The sequence below is a fragment of the Coregonus lavaretus genome, assembly GCF_964263955.1.
Source record: "Coregonus lavaretus genome assembly, chromosome: 9".
NCBI lineage: Eukaryota > Metazoa > Chordata > Actinopteri > Salmoniformes > Salmonidae > Coregonus > Coregonus lavaretus.
This window is the reverse complement of record NC_139996.1, coordinates 24,277,218-24,295,358: the sequence shown is the minus strand read 5'-3', so window position 1 is coordinate 24,295,358 and position 18,141 is coordinate 24,277,218. Positions and strand designations below refer to the sequence as shown.

Below are 18,141 nucleotides of genomic sequence, written 5' to 3'. Positions count from 1 at the left end.
TCATGGGTCAGTCAGAATTCTGTGGAGCTGAATTCCTGACTTCAGATCCCCCACACCGGGCCACATTCCATTCCTACAACAATGCTGACTTCAGATCCCCCACTCCAGGCCACATTCCATTTCTACCGTTAGCCCCCTTCCCCTAGCCCAGGGCTATTCATCCTTCTCATCTAATCTGGGTCTGTTTCCGATTTGTATACACTTTCCATTTCTACCCATAGCCCCTTTCCCTTAACCAGAATGTATCATTTGGTGAGGGCTGCACAATACTAATTATTTCTAAAATCAGAAATGCACCCTGCCTGGATCACCCTCAATCACCCTCCAATGGTTCACGGGTGGATCATAAGACTCATAAAGGCCATATGTGCTGCTCAGGATCAAACTGTCCACTTACTACCTCGTTAAGAGCTGCCTCATTAAGGGTCATTAACCTCAGTGTTTTTAATGGTTTATAATGAGGGTCAGTATGGCTGCGTTTACACAGGCAGCCCAATTTTGATCTTTTTTCCACTAATTGGTATTTTGAACAATCACATCAGACCTATTCACATCAGATCTTTTTCAGAGCTGATCTGATTGGTCAAAAGACCAATTAGTGAAGAAAACATCAGAATTGGCCTGTCTGTCTAAACGCAGCCTATGAAGCAGTTTCTCATGGTACATTACTGTACTTCCTCAAGAGAAGCTCACATTTCTGTCCTGTCCTACTCCTTGCGCATGGTGAGCACTCAGAGAGAGACGCACATAGAGAGTTACAGAATGTCAAACAAGCCCAAAATGTGTAACTCTAATCAGAGATATTTCAGTTATTGTAGCCAACATGTATTTGTACTGTATGGCTGCCTTGTCTGAGCAGCTGAACTGAGCCATGGGATGGATCCTCTGGGCTGCCAATGGAGGCCAGTGTTTTCACAGGTAGGGCCTACAGAGCTCATTTGTCCACCAACAAACTCACACAGGGCACCACCTTCCCATTAACCTTCTTCATGATAAAACATCCCTGACCCTGAACCACCTCTATTCTCTTCCACTTGACCCCTACAGCTTGTGTTTACAAGCTGTGGGGGAATCTGCCCTATCTAATCTCTTCAGGTGTGAATACAACAGGAGGGTAGAGCCTTGGAGAAGGGGATGGGGGTTGTTTCTGGCCAGGCTGTAGTGTTATCAAAGAAACCTGTGAGACCCCATAGTAAACCATAATAATAACAGCAATAGCATGATAAGAACACAAACCATACAGGATGAGTTAACATTGCTGGGGAAAGGGAGGGGATGGAAATCGGAGGTAGAAAGACTGTACAACTCACTGATCCTATGTACTAACCAGACCCATAAGGCTCTCTTCCTATGTAGATACTGCAGCTGTTGAAGGATAATACACTCACTCACTGACTTGTTGACATTGAACAGAAAGGTAAATACTGCCTGCACTTAAATGAGCTGACCTGATTCAAAGGACTACATCAAACCGGCACAGTTTTATAACACTAGTAGCCTTTCCCCTGAGAAAAGGTGCACTGCATACCTGTGTATACTCAGAACTTAAGGAATTCATGTTAAAGACTCAAACTGCTGCTTGATCTTTGACACACAAGGAAGGATACCGAAACTGTTGCGCGGGTCAGCTGTTTGTTCACCCGCAACCGCCCACAATTACTAATAACCCATCCGCAACCGCTTACTAGGCCTATATGTGATAAAGTGAAAATCTGAGGCCTGCACTCGACCCTAACCTGCTAAAATAGAAAATGCGCTGTAGGCTAGTCGGGGATGGAGGAATGATTTGACAGGGGGTGCAATATTTTTTGGGCCAGGTTTAGATATGTATCTGCTTATAATTTCGGACATTTTGGTAGGCTATTTGTTAGTCAACTTGTCTATAATTAGATACATGCAGCTTCTCTTCTGTCATTAGGCCTATATGTTTCCCTAGAAGACTAAATAGGCTAAACCCTTGCTCACCAGAATTTCATAAATCGATAGAATGAATGCTTCAATCTAGTTGACATTGGTAAAGTTTTCCCTGTCAACTCTGCTTCTTTCGTGAAGCAAAGACTTTTAGGGACCAAAAAATAAATAAATGACATCCGTTTGACCGGTTGTAAAGAAATAGAAAGCTGTGAAAACGACCCAACATGTTTCTGATAAGATTTCATATTTTTGTGTTTGAAATAGCCTACTATCAGCTTTTATTATGCTAATAAAGATAGCACCTCTACAGACGGTATCTAACCACGCATTCGAATTCTCTCAATATGCTGAAAGAAAATCATATTTTTCCACTCCTGTTCCTGAGTCAAAATGTAGCCTCTGAATGTCCTTGAGTGGCCCAGCCAGCACCCGGACTTGAATCCATCTCTGGAGAGACCTGAAAATAGCTGTGCAGCGACACTCCCCATCCAAATTGACAGAGCTTGAGAGGATCTGCAGAGAAGAATGGGAGAAACTCCCCAAATACAGGGGTGCCAAGCTTGTAATGTCATACCGAAGAAGACTCAAGGCTGTAATCACTACCAAAGGTGCTTCAACAAAGTACTGAGTAAAGGGTCTGAAAACGTATATAAATGTGATATCTCTGTTTGTTATTTTTAATACATTTGCTAAAATTTCTAAATACCTGTTTTTGCTTTGTCATTATGGGGTATTGTGTGTAGATTGATGAGGGGGAAACATTTTTTAAATCCATTTTAGAATAAGGCTGAATACTTTCTGAATGCATTGCACATATAAAGTGGGTAAAGCAGTATGTAAACATAACTAAAGTAACCAGAGTTCAATGACTCTATGTACATAGGGCAAAGCAGTCTCTAATGTGCAGGGTAGAGCTCTGGGTGGTAGCCAGCTAGTAACAGTGACTAAGGTTCAGGGCAAGGTACTAGGCAGAGGCCGGCTATTGGTGACTATTTAACAGTCTGATGGCCTGGAGATAAAAGCTGTTTATCAGTCTCTCAGTCCCAGCTTTGATGCACCTGTACTGTCTCCTCTTTCTAGATGGGAGACATGGTGAACAGGCCATGGCTCGGGTGGCTGAGGTCATTGATGATCTTCTTGTTCTTCTTGTGACACCGGGTGCTGTAGATGTCCTGGAGGGCAGGCAGTGTGCCCCTGATGATGCGTTGGGCTGACTTCCCCTGATGATGCGTTGGGCTGACCGCACCACTCTCTGGAGATCCCTGCAGTTGCGGAAGGTGCAATTGCCATACCAGGCGGTGATATAGACAGACAGGATGCTCTCAATGGTGCATCTGTAGAAGTTTGTGAGGGCCTTAAGGGCCAAGACAAATTTATTCAGCCTCCTGAGGTTGAAGAGGTGCTGTTGCGCCTTCTTCACCTCACTGTCTGTGTGAAGGGACCATTTCAGGTCGTCAGCGATGTGCACGCCAAGGAACTTGAAGCTTTTGACACTCTCCACTGCGGCCCCATCAATGTGGATGGGGGCGGGCTCTCTCTGTTGTCTCCTGTAGTCCACGATCAGCTCCTTCATTTTGTTGACATTGAGGGAGAGGTTCTTTTCCTGGCACCACTCTGCCAGGGCTCTCACCTCCTCCCTGTAGGCTGTCTCGTCATTGTTGGTAATCAGGCCTACCACTGTTGTGTCATCAGCAAACTTGATGATTGAGTTGGAGACGTGCGTGGCCACGCAGTCATGGGTGAACAGGGAGTAAAGGAGGGGGCTGAGCATGCACCCCCTGTGAGACCCCCGTGTTGAGGATCAGCGTGGCGGAGGTGTTGTTGCCTACCTTCACCACTTGGGGTCGGCCCGTCAGGAAGTCCAGGACCCAGTTGCATAGGGAGGGGTTCAGACGCAGGGCCCTGAGCTTGGTGATGAGCTTGTTGGATGGTGTACACCATGTGTATCCTGTACATACGACTAATAGAACTTGAAACTTGAAACTGATGTCCCGCTTTGCCTCAGCGGAAGCGTGTGCCTCGATTCCTCTGTCCCTGATTTTCAGTTGCAACTCTGTACACTCGTCCTGATGAACTCAACTGCTGAGCCACTTTTGCAGCTACAATGCCTTCAGAAAGTAGTCATACCCCTTTAATTATTCCAAATTTTGTTACAGCCTGAATTCAAAATGGATTAAATTGATATTATTTCCCTCACCCATCTACACACAATACCCCATAATGACAAAGTCAAACAATGCTTTTAGACAAGGCTCTGAGGAAGGTGATTCGTGCAACAGTCTTTACAGCACTTCACCAACCTGGGCTTTATGGGAGAGTGGCCAGACGGAAGCCACTCCTGAGAAAAAGGCACATGACAGCACGCCTGGAGTTTGCAAAAAGGCATGTGAAAGACTCAGATCATAAGGCAAAAGATTCTGTGGTCTGATGAGACAAAATTGTACCTCTTTGGCCTGAATGCAAAGCGCTACGCCTGGAGAAAACCAGGCACAGCTCATCACCTGTCTAACACCATCCCTACCGTGAAGCATGGTGGTAGCAGCATCATGCTATGGGGATCCTTTTCAGTGGCAAGGACTGGGAGACTGGCAAGGATAGAGGGAACAATGAATGGAGCCAAATACAGGCAAAACCTTGATAAGAACCTGCTTCAGAGTGCAAACGACCTTAGACTGGGGGTGAAGATTTATGTTCCAACAGGACAATGACCCCAAGCATACATCCAAAGGAATGCTGGAATGGCTTCAGAACAAGAATGTGAAAATCCTTTAGTGGCCCAGCCAAAGCCCAGATTTGAATCCCATTGAAAATCTGTGGGAAGACTTGAAGATTGCTGTTCACCGCCACTCCCTATCTAATTTAACAGGGCTTGAGAAAATCTGCAAGGAAGAATGGGAGAAAAAAACAAAATCCAAATGTGCAAAGCTGATACAGACATACCCAAGACAACTCAAAGCTGTAATAACCACGAAAGGTGCTTCTACAAAGTATTGACTCAGGGGTGTGAATACTTATGTAAATGAGATATTTATTTATTTCATTTTCAATAAATTTGCAAATATTTCAAAAACATCACTTTGTCATTATGGGGTATTGTGTTGTTAAATACAATTTAACACATTTTGAATTCAGGCTGTAACACAACAAAATGTGGAATAAGTCAAGGGGTATGAATACTTTCTGAAGGCACTGAATTCAATTACCCTTGCACACACTGAATTCAATGCCCTTTGCCAAGGTCAGATTACTTTCAGTCAATAGTCTATTTTGTGTAGCTTCACTGCATAGCCCACATACCAGTCTGTCTCTAATGGTGTCATTTAAAACATCATTAAACTCACAGTGCTCTGTCAGCAAACGTTGTCACTGATTTTCCCTCTTCCTGATTTCTTCTGTGGAACCTTAACCTTTCAGCAATAACTATCGGTTTTGGTGAAAAGTGTCCTTTCAGTATTTCTACAATGTCCCCATACGTCTTATTACCTGGCATGTCTGACTGTAGCAGGCTGCGTAATAAATTAAATGTCTTCGGCCCCATTACACAAAACTAATTTGGCACAATTTTTTCCTCATCAATGTCATTTGCAAGAACAAAATATTCAAACTGTTCTTTATATAAGTTCCAGTGCTCAATTCTTTCATCCAACTGTACGTTTCCCAAAAAAATGTGTTTCTCAATAGGCTCCTGATTGTCACTCACTCTAATATTGTCCTCAACCATGACAACGTTCTGTTCTGCCATGGCAATATTTTCCTCAGTCACGTGATCTTCATTCACTGACGTTTCCTCCTCAAGTTCGCTTGTTTAGCAGTTTTTAATTCTAAAGTTTGTCTTCAAAGTTGAATAAATGTCCTTTCCTTTACTCACTGTATATTCCTCCCTTTTTAAGCACGTTGTTTTCCCGCTCCAATGCTCATCTCAAATCCTTTTCTGCCATCCCTGACGATGCTAACTCTCTCTCTTAGCTAGCTCGATTATGCATGAATTTGCATCTGCTAGCGATACACTGTGCTACCATTAGCCTAGACTGTACCACAGAAAATAATAGTTTTAAACATGTAAAAACCAACTGTAGGTTCAGACTTACGCGTTGCCAATCTTTTGTTATGTCTCGTGGGTTTCATAACCACGTCTTTATAACAATTCAATAATGATGAGACGGGAGAGAGGAATTCAGTTCAACCATTTATTTGAACCTGATCATTTCAACACAACTCCCATTATGTTTTGTGCATACAACTAAAGTAAGCACGGCGGTACGAAAGGTACAACCTGAATATACAACACCGGCCACTGGCAGGAGGTTGGTGGCAGCTTAATTGGGGAGGACAGGCTCGTGGTAATGGCTGGAGCGGAATTAGTGGAATGGTATCAAATACATCAAACATATGGGCTTGATGCCATTCCATTTGCTCCGTTCCAGCCATTATTATGAACCGTCCTCCCCTCAGCAGCCTCCACTGATGCAGATGCACGCCTGCTACCTGAGTGGGACTGAACCAGTAGAGTGTTCAGGACAGGTTGAGAAACTCATATCAGTGTGGAGAACAGCAGCACACTTTACTTTGGTAGAGCTTGGTACATTTTACATTTTAGTCATTTAGCAGACGCTCTTATCCAGAGCCACTTACAGTTAGTGAGTGCATACATTTTTCATACTAGAAGGAGAAACTCTAACTGACCTGAACACGCACACAAATAAAGCCTATATAAATAAGATGTAGGTGACGATAGCTGCACACTCTGACCTTCAAAGGCTTCAGAGTGAACCTGTTCTTCTGAAGGCCCAGACTCTCAGTATAGCTTACCTAATGAAGTATGTATGTGGTGTGTTTACCTCATGAAGTGGGTCACTCTGGCACCCTCTGAATGTCACCAAACTGACCTAGTACAGGTTCACAACTTTAATCAACCTTTATACGCCTGCTTATGAATATTCACTGACAACAGTGTAACATCAACAGTGTAACATCATCTTGCCCCTCATTAAAGGCCTTTACTGAACGTAGCCTAAGCTTTAAAAATGTCTCTGTCCCCCGTAGATTTGCTACACTGAACAACAATATAAACGCAACATGTAGTGTTGGTCCCATGTTTCATGAGCTGAAATAAAAGATCACAGAAATGTTCCATACACACAAAAGCTTATTTCTCTCAAATGTTGGGCACAAATTAGTTTACATGCCTGTTAGTGAGCATTTCTCCTTTGCCAAGAAAATCCAGCCACCTGACAGGTGTGGCATATCTAGAAGTTGATTACCCATAAGAGTCTAAACCAGGGTTCTTCAATTCCGGTCCTGGAGGGCCGAGACACCTCTGTTTTTCATCCTCTCCTTCTAATCAGGGGCTAATTCAGACCTGGGACAACAGGTGAGTGCAATTAACTACCAGGTAGAAATAAAAAACAGAAGTGTTTCGGCCCTCCAGGACCGGAATTGAAGAACCCTGGTCTAAACCCTGTCTAAGCCGGGGGGGTTCTGCTAAACTATATGGAATTGTTTTAAACAGGTCATACCCAGGATCATTTTGCTATTTGATTTGGAATTTTAAGACCCCTTGAAGTATAAAAAAAATATATAAAAACATGATTTGATGAATGTATTTCTGGCCTTACTGCTATTAGCCCATACAAACGCAATGAATAACAGATTCACTACATGGAACTGTGAATGCACTGAGATACTGTGACGAGATCCTGAGACCCATTGTCATGCCATTCATCTGCCGCCATCACCTCATGTTTCAGCATGGTAATGCACGGCCCCATGTCGCAAGGATCTGTACACAATTCCTGGAAGCTGAAAATGTTCCAGTTCTTCCATGGCCTGAATACTCACCAGACATGTCACCTATTGAGCATGTTTGGGATGTTCTCGATCGATGTGTACGACAGTGTGTTCCAGTTCCCACCAATATCCAGCAACTTCGCACAACCATTGAAGAGGAGTGGGACAACATTCCACAGGCCACAATCAACAGCCTGATCATCTCCATGCGAAGGAGATGAGGCAAATGGTGGTCACACCAGATACTGACTGGTTTTCTGATCCACGCCCCTACTTTTTTTTAAAGGTATCTACGACCAACCAATGCATATTGTCACTGGTGTAGAGAGGAGTAGGCAGGAGGCAGTCGCACCATAGATCAAAGTGGGACGAAACCCAAATGGTGTTGTGCTCAAAATATATCTTCATAAACAAAAAGGCACAGGGCTAATCCAAAGTGCAAAAAATTAAGTACTCAGGAAATAGTAGGAGAGATTCCTCTCAGGAAAACATGTAACATTTACAATGACCAACAAAGACAAACGGCAGAGGGAGTATACAGTGGGGGAAAAAAAGTATTTAGTCAGCCACCAATTGTGCAAGTTCTCCCACTTAAAAAGATGAGAGAGGCCTGTAATTCTCATCATAGGTACACGTCAACTATGACAGACAGAATGAGGGGAAAAAATCCAGAAAATCACATTGTAGGATTTTTTATGAATTTATTTGCAAATTATGGTGGAAAATAAGTATTTGGTCAATAACAAAAGTTTCTCAATACTTTGTTATATACCCTTTGTTGGCAATGACACAGGTCAAACGTTTTCTGTAAGTCTTCACAAGGTTTTCACACACTGTTGCTGGTATTTTGGCCCATTCCTCCATGCAGATCTCCTCTAGAGCAGTGATGTTTTGGGGCTGTCGCTGGGCAACACAGACTTTCAACTCCCTCCAAAGATTTTCTATGGGGTTGAGATCTGGAGACTGGCTAGGCCACTCCAGGACCTTGAAATGCTTCTTACGAAGCCACTACTTCGTTGCCCGGGCGGTGTGTCTGGGATCATTGTCATGCTGAAAGACCCAGCCACGTTTCATCTTCAATGCCCTTGCTGATGGAAGGAGGTTTTCACTCAAAATCTCACGATACATGGCCCCATTCATTCTTTCCTTTACACGGATCAGTCGTCCTGGTCCCTTTGCAGAAAAACAGCCCAAAGCATGATGTTTCCACCCCCATGCTTCACAGTAGGTATGGTGTTCTTTGGATGCAACTCAGCATTCTTTGTCCTCCAAACACGACGAGTTGAGTTTTTACCAAAAAGTTCAATTTTGGTTTCATCTGACCATATGACATTCTCTCAATCCTCTTCTGGATCATCCAAATGCACTCTAGCAAACTTCAGACGGGCCTGGACATGTACTGGCTTAAGCAGGAGGACACGTCTGGCACTGCAGGATTTGAGTCCCTGGCGGCGTAGTGTGTTACTGATGGTAGGCTTTGTTACTTTGGTCCCAGCTCTCTGCAGGTCATTCACTAGGTCCCCCCGTGTGGTTCTGGGATTTTTGCTCACCGTTCTTGTGATCATTTTGACCCCACGGGGTGAGATCTTGCGTGGAGCCCCAGATCGAGGGAGATTATCAGTGGTCTTGTATGTCTTCCATTTCCTAATAATTGCTCCCACAGTTGATTTCTTCAAACCAAGCTGCTTACCTATTGCAGATTCAGTCTTCCCAGCCTGGTGCAGGTCTACAATTTTGTTTCTGGTGTCCTTTGACAGCTCTTTGGTCTTGGCCATAGTGGAGTTTGGAGTGTGACTGTTTGAGGTTGTGGACAGGTGTCTTTTATACTGATAACAAGTTCAAACAGGTGCCATTAATACAGGTAACGAGTGGATGACAGAGGAGCCTCTTAAAGAAGAAGTTACAGGTCTGTGAGAGCCAGAAATCTTGCTTGTTTGTAGGTGACCAAATACTTATTTTTCACCATAATTTGCAAATAAATTCATTAAAAATCCTACAATGTGATTTTCTGGATTTTTTTTCCTCAATTTGTCTGTCATAGTTGACGTGTACCTATGATGAAAATTACAGTCCACTCTCATCTTTTTAAGTGGGAGAACTTGCACAATTGGTGGCTGACTAAATACTTTTTCCCCCCACTGTATGTGGTGATAGAGTGGGGATTGGAACCAGGTGTGTGTAATGATGACGAGACAAGTCCGGGTTGATGAGTGAAGGGCGTTTGCCAACAGTAGGTTCGGCAGCAGCTAGAAGGCCGGCGACACCGAATGCTGAGCTGGACAGGATGGGGAGCCAAAGCGAAGGTTAGTGTGACACATATCTGTATTCCCAGTCATGTGATATCTATAGATTAGGGCCTAAGAGTGTGCAAAGCTGTCATCAAGGCAAAGGGTGGCTGCTTTGAAGAATCTCAAATATAACATATTTTGATTAGTTTAACACTTTTTTGCTTACTACAGGATTCCATATGTGTTATTTCATAGTTTTGATGTCTTCACTATTATTCTACAATGTAGAAAATAGTAAAAATAAAGAAAAACACTTGAATGAGTAGCTGTGTCCAAACTTTTGACTGGTACTGTATATTGAACAAATCCACCTTTTAAGGTCCATTCATAATGTTCTGGACACCAATGTGATTTCTGAGCATTTCGTATTATTCTGTACATAAATCAGAGATTCTCCATTTAGTATGATTACATAAGACAGATGGTTACTTAAGACAAAAACTAAAGGACGGTGGTTGGTCGGGTTAGATGAGTGGGCGTATAACACGGACTTCTAGCAACCCAAAGGTTGTGAGTTTGAATCTCATCACCGACAACTTTAGCATTTTAGCTAATTAGCAACTTTTCAATAATGTACTTATTTTTAGCTACTTTGCAACTACTTAGCATGTTATCTAACCCGTCCCCTTCCCCTAACCCTTTAACCCAACTCCTAAACTTAACCCTAACCCTAACTCCTAGCCTAGCTAACATTAGCGAGCTAGCTAACGTTAGCAACATTCATAAAATATAATATGAATTGTAATTTGTAACACATCATACTAAATGGGTGAGAAAATCCACACATTAATACATACCATACGAAATGTATAATATCATACTGTAGTATCTCGGATTTATGTACAGAATAATATGAAATGCGCTGAGACCAGGTTTGGTTCCTTTTGGGTCATAACTTTACAAATACCAGGTAGACTATATAGCCTTGTCTTTTAGTCCCAGCAATAGCCTAACTAACCCCCTACATATTAAACACATTTCTCATTTACCTTTATCATTCTAGGTGCTTCGGTCACAGTAACATCACGATTTACAGACGCTCCCATTCGGATATGCGCGCCTCATTGCAGAAACATGCGTCCGCAACATTTTTATTTGATCACCATTATTTGCTGTGGTGGTGTATACGGTTGGCGCATGTCTTGGCGCATACGAGTTCGCGTTTGATAATGCTTTTAATCCTCGCAATTGAGGTCAGAGCAGATACTGCCTTCATCTTTCAAACCATGAAATGTAGCCTATCACACATTGCTTCGCTGTCACAGTCAATATGGTAGGCTACTACCCAACTAAAGTTGCTTTGATTGAGCAACTCAAACTGTTGAATGCGCGTTCAGCAACATGTAGTAGCCTACTGAAGTTAAAACCCAACCCCCCACCTCGACAGTAAAAGTAGGCTAAAAGCCAAGTCTAGGTAATTAATTTATCCTCACCCTCTCCATATTTAGCGCTTCGATCACTGTCTCTCCCGCCCCAACGGACGCCTCCGCCCCGTTTCTGTTGGGCGGTTGAGACTGCTCGCTCCATCTGGTCTCCGCTGCATGCAACATCTTCCACAGGTTTGGGTTCCATGTCGACGATGAAAAGGTAGTAGCATCCCCCTCATCTTCTGTGTGCGGTTTGGGAAACATGACCGGTAATGTTAGGTCTTTATCTGGAGAAGAAGGGGCGTCAGTCTGTTCAGATTTCTCGGCCATAACTGGACTTGTGTTGTGGTTACTGAACTAAATAACCTCTTCTTTTTTAAGTATAAAAAAACTCAGGTAAGGGAAGGTCTGAGCAGAGGTCTGGTCTGTACAGTAGGCTAAGTACCCACACACCTTCCACATTCCAAAATGATGACAGATTTGACTGTCTATGTTTGTGACACTGATGACCCTTTTCACTCTGCCAGTATGTGTTCATTTTCAACACCAGGGTTGCAATGTTGGCATAATAAATACAACCTTAGGCCTGTCATAATACCTCAAATATATCCACATTTATTGTAAATCCTAAGGAAAGGACCCTATACTGTGTGTAGGCCTACAACATGCTGCTTGTGTTTAGATTTTCCATTAAATTCAGACCAAGTCATTGGTTGGAGTCTGGAGAGGATAAAATACATGTTGCCTGCAGTGAACACCTCCATGCTGTTGTGTTGCTAGTGATAACACTGGACCAAAGTCACTTACACCGTGAGTAAGGAGGCAGAACCCACAAGCAAAAGGTACACTGTAAAATAAAATAAAAATATGTTGATTCAATCTACAATTGTAAGGCTGCAATAGAAACTTGAATAGCATAGGTTTGTGTGAACATTTTGTTGAGCAAACTCACAATCCTATTGCAGCTGGTTGCCTTACAATTGTATGTTGAATCAACCTCTTTTTTAATATTTTTTTTACGGTTTAACATAACACACAAAGCAAAAGGCACAGTGACATGTGTTTACAGTAAACCCTGTAGTCATGATAGCCACACAGAGTGGCCCACAGCCCCCAAAAATATTTGTAACTTCCATTGAAGTTCCATTGAAACTTCCATTGAACAACCCCCACAAATTGAAATGGTTCACTGGACTGCCGTCTATTAAACAAAGAAGGTTGCAACACAGACGATGATGAAGATAGAGTCAGTAGTCTTTCCTGACAGGGTGAGTGTTCAGGAAGCCTTTGCTCCGCCCTTCATGGGGCAACTCAGGTGCTCCGGGGGTCGTTTCCGAGGTAACCGGTGGCAGAGGGTGTGTCTGCGGAGCATGAGGAGAGGCGGCAGGGGGAGGCTTTGGGTGGTGGAGGTGTGTGTCTTTCCTGAAGTCTGAGGGTCCTCTGTCTGTGGCCCACATCGTCCACGCCTTCAAAACACACACATACAGACACACGCATGAACACATATATGGAAAGACAATTTGTCACTACTCTACAATTATTCACTATTTTAAGGCTGAGCATGTCTAAACCAAGAATATACAAAATAGCATATACTGTACATCTCTACAAAGCTTACATTTTAGAGCCACCAGGGGGCAGTATGTTGCCCTGGCTGTCCAGTGGTTGAGCCCTCATGTGACTGAGCCAGAGCAGCCTCTCTCTCTCCCCCCACTCAGGGTCCACATCCTGGGGTGAGTCTGCCCAGCTCCCCCTGGCCCCGCTCCAGTTCCTATGGATGTACACCCATATTTGTCCTGCACTCTTTTTATGTGAAAGCTCGTCATTGAGATTTCCAATGTATTTATAACAACTTGCAAATAAACTTGAATGACCCATCCAGAAACAACCCCTACCCCCTGAATACTACATGAATTGCCTATGGAGTAGGGGCTAGGGGCTGTTTCTGGATGGGGCTGAACTTGCCTGGGTCTCCCCCTCCACTGGAAGAAGAAGCGTGCCAAGGTGTGGGGGCCCATCCTGGAAGGAGGGGGTAGAGGGAGGCGAGGCAGGCTGGCCAGGGCCACCTCTCTCTGGGGATTACGCTGCTCCCGCTCAGCCCTATCCCTCCACCTCTTCTCCTGCTCTTCGCTGTTCTCCACTCGCACCCAGTGCAGGAACTCCAGGCGAGGTTGGGTAGGTGGGAGGGGCAAGTAGAATGTTTCCCTGGGAGTGGCCAATGAGTTGGTGACCTGGGCTTTGTGGGCAGTGCCTTTCGGAGGGCCCTGCAGGACAAGACGATGCTGCAGGCGAGGCTTGAAGCCTAGGTACCTCACCTCCATGTTGCTGCACAGCAACACCCCTCTCACACTAGCCTGACCTCTCCTGCTCTGTAGCTACAGCAACATCTGTTCAATTACCTGTAGCTGCTGGCTGATGAAGTCACTTTGTTTCTATGGCAACATGGTCATTGTTGTCTGTGACTGAAAAAAATATTGAATAAATGTAAAAAATGTAATTATACTTCTAGTAAATAACCAGCAAATAAAAGTAACCAGAATGTAAAGTTTCTGAAATGTGCTTGCTGTCAACAGTCTGAGGGTTTAAAGTTGTTTGGCTGTGTTCAGATGAAAAGGTTAAATAGAAAAATCTTACAAATCTACCATTGCAATGTAATGGATATTAAAACCTACTGGATTTAATGCTGTGTCAAATAGCGCCAACAGCCATAATCTACAAGGCCAAAGAGAACTCAATGTAACTTGATGCATTTGATTTTCTTCTCTGAACTCAACGATCCGTTACAAAACTCACACATGCAAACGCACACACAAAAGCGTCCAACTCATCTCCCAATGCAGGCTGCCTAGCAACTTGTTGCTATTAGATACTGCTGGGCCTGTCACCATGGCAGCAGATTCTCACTCTCTCTGCAGCGTTACAACACACCACACCATTTAGCTGTGCTGTGGAGAGAGTTTCATAAGTCCTTGAGCCTTCCCCGGTCCAGCACACACCTGTTGTGGACAGAATTCAAATGAGTGAGTGAGTGAGTGAGAGAAAGAGAGAGAGAGAGACACATGGATAGAAAGATTGAGAGACACACATAGATAGAAAGAGAGAGAGGGACAGAGGGACATAGGGCTCCCGAGTGGCGCAGCGGTCTAAGGCACTGCATCTCAGTGTTTGAGGCGTCACTACAGACCCCCTGGTTCGATATAAAGAACAGAGGGAGAAAGAGCCATCATGATTCAGCAGTATCACATCATGGTATCAATCATGTCATTGTATCATATCATTCATTAATATGAGATGCATTATCTTTTGGATGATGCTGACATGCAGTTTGCTTACACTGAAATTAAACCCTAGAAAGTCAGACGTGTGTGTGTTTGCTTTAGTGCTTAACTCTGATATATGAATCATTCCCTGGATTTGACACTGCAACATGCTTCACCTCAGCCCTAACTAAGGGTCATCATAACAGTGCATATGATTAACAACCATGACTCAGTGTGAGTAGACCACAAACACACACACACACAAACACAGAGAGAGCGAGAGAGAGAGAGAGAGAGAGAGAGAGAGAGGAAAGGAAAAGAGAATAAAAATAAAGATGGAGGAGAGCAGATGTGGAGAGGAGAGACATGAAGAAAGGAAAGACGCAGGAGAAAAATAGGAGAGAACAGGAAGCAGTGCTTGTTTTCGCTCTCAAATAAAAGCAATGCTCTCCCAATGTTGCTATGACAACCTCTCCTCTGGATTCCTTTTCATTGTGCTACCTCTCATCCCTCATCCTCACTGCCTTTCAGCCTGCAGGGCGCGTGCATGAGTGTCTTTCTGTCACATGCTTTTCTGAAACTCAGTTGCTTAGCTCCCATAACCCCCTCGCTCTGCCTAACAGGAATGGTAACACTTCTCCTCAGAGTGCTTCCATCCTTCCATTCCTCCATTCTTCCAATCTTCTCTCTCCCTTTCTCTCTCTCTCTGCTGTCCATATTGTGTGTTATGTGATTAGATAAGAGTAGGTCAACTTAAACATTTAACACTAAACGTGACATTCCATCCTGACTTGGATTAGGGTTAGATGGGTTAGGATTTAGGTTAGAGGTTTATTATGAATATATATTTATAGATCTTTATTTGTATTTATAGATTTGCAGCTCTATCACACAATAAACACTCACACAAAATCATGTCCGAGTTTGAGCAGCAAAGCCTTGTTGAACTGTGTATGGTAGGTGACTTGTCAGTGTTTGTTGGGAGAGAATGGAAACTTTTGTACAATCCTTTTGTATTTTCTCCTCAATTGTCAGCAGTGGCACAGGAATGGCTGAGGGCATAAACACAGTGACACAAACACAGTCATTTTCTTTTACACACATGCAGAAGGGAGAGGGAGGAGATATAGGAAGAGAGGGAGATGTGGAACGTCTGGAGAGAAAGGGGAGATGGAATCTGCCGCTTTACACACACACGCACACACACGCACAGTGCATTAAAGTTTATACAATAGCTACCAGCATTCTTCCTCTGCATGGAAGAGATGCTGAAGTCTCTGAAAGCCTTTTTTGGTTTTAATAGTTAATTCTTTATGTAGCCAGCACTATGCTCCACTAGACTGCTTTTAAAAAGCAAACCAGTGAGCCATTCCAAATGGAAACTCACTGAGCCTGCAATTCTGAGGTATCAAATCATTATTCTTTTTTTATTTGGAGAGAGGGAGAGTAGAGAGGGACAGAAACTCAGCTTAAATCATCTTTATCTTTCCTGCTCAAGCCCACTGGCTACTGACACAGAGAGAGAGACAGAGAGAGACAGAGAGACTCCTGCAGCTCTGTCGCACACTGGGTATGTACATAGTCAATGGTAGGCTTCGAGGGGACTCCTATGGTAGGTACACCTATAGCTCATCTCTTGGCAGTAGTACTGTAGACTACTTTATCACTGACCTCAACCCAGAGTCTCTCAGAGCGTTCACAGTCAGCCCACTGACACCCCTATCAGACCACAGCAAAATCACAGTCTACTTGAACAGAGCAATACTCAATCATGAGGCATCAAAGCCAAAAGAACTGAATAATATTAAGAAATGCTATAGATGGAAGGAAAGTAGTGTTGAAACCTACCAAAAAACAATTAGGAAACAACAAATTCAATCCATTCTAGACAACTTCCTGGACAAAGCGTTCCACTGTAATAGTGAAGGTGTAAACTTGGCAGTAGAAAACCTAAACAGTATATTTGACCTCTCAGCTTCCCTATCAAATCTAAAAATCTCTAACAGAAAACCAAAGAAAAGTAATAACAGTGATAAATGGTTTGATGAAGAATGCAAAAACCTAAGAAAGAAATTGAGAAACCTATCCAACCAAAAACATAGAGACCCAGAAAACCTGAGCCTACGCCTTCACTATGGTGAATCACTAAAACAATACAGAAATACACTACGGAAAAAGAAGGAACAGCATGTCAGAAATCAGCTCAATGTAATTGAAGAATCCATAGACTCTAACCACTTCTGGGAAAATTGGAAAACACTAAACAAACAACAACACGAAGAGCTATCTATCCAAAACGGAGATGTATGGGTAAACCACTTCTCCAATCTTTTTGGCCCTATAACAGAGAACAAACAGCAAAAAAATATACATGATCAAATGCAAATCTTAGAATCAACTATTAAAGACTACCAGAACCCACTGGATTCTCCAATTACATTGAATGAACTACAGGATAAAATACAAACCCTCCAACCCAAAAAGTCCTGTGGTGTTGATGGTATCCTCAATGAAATGATAAAATATACAGACCACAAATTTCAATTAGCTATACTTAAACTCTTTAACATCATCCTTAGCTCTGGCATCTTCCCCGACATCTGGAACCAAGGACTGATCACCCCAATCCACAAAAGTGGAGACAAATTTGACCCCAATAACTACCGTGGGATATGCGTCAACAGCAACCTTGGGAAAATCCTCTGCATTATCATTAACAGCAGACTAGTTCATTTCCTCAGTGAAAACAATGTACTGAGCAAATGTCAAATTGGCTTTTTACCAAATTACCGTACGACAGACCACGTATTCACCCTACACACCCTAATTGACAAACAAACAAACCAAAACAAAGGCAAAGTCTTCTCATGCTTTGTTGATTTCAAAAAAGCTTTTGACTCAATTTGGCATGAGGGTCTGCTATACAAATTGATGGAAAGTGGGGTTGGGGGAAAAACATACGACATTATAAAATCCATGTACACAAACAACAAGTGTGCGGTTAAAATTGGCAAAAAACACACACATTTCTTTCCACAGGGCCGTGGGGTGAGACAGGGATGCAGTTTAAGCCCCACCCTCTTCAACATATATATCAACGAATTGGCGAGGGCACTAGAACAGTCTGCAGCACCCGGCCTCACCCTACTAGAATCTGAAGTCAAATGTCTTCTGTTTGCTGACGATCTGGTGCTTCTGTCACCAACCAAGGAGGGCCTACAGCAGCACCTAGATATTCTGCACAGATTCTGTCAGACCTGGGCCCTGACAGTAAATCTCAGTAAGACAAAAATAATGGTGTTCCAAAAAAGGTCCAGTTGCCAGGACCACAAATACAAATTCCATCTAGACACCGTTGCCCTAGAGCACACAAAAAACTATACATACCTCGGCCTAAACATCAGCGCCACAGGTAACTTCCACAAAGCTGTGAACGATCTGAGAGACAAGGCAAGAAGGGCCTTCTATGCCATCAAAAGGAACATAAAATTTGACATACCAATTAGGATCTGGCTAAAAATACTT

General features: G+C 43.2%; 1 protein-coding gene across 1 annotated transcript in view; it reads right to left on the bottom strand.

The window, feature by feature from the left end:
• The window catches only part of LOC311134668 (S-adenosylhomocysteine hydrolase-like protein 1), a gene marked incomplete at its 5' end in the record, with an annotated part of 21,206 nt that extends 9,520 nt beyond the window's left edge, over positions 1–11,686 (bottom strand). Inside the window, one exon of the mRNA XM_084168416.1 lies at positions 11,423–11,686. Within this exon, the coding sequence (XP_084024542.1) occupies positions 11,423–11,686 (264 nt within the window). The remainder of the gene's footprint in view (positions 1–11,422) is intronic.
• Between the last annotated feature and the right edge of the window lie 6,455 nt (positions 11,687–18,141).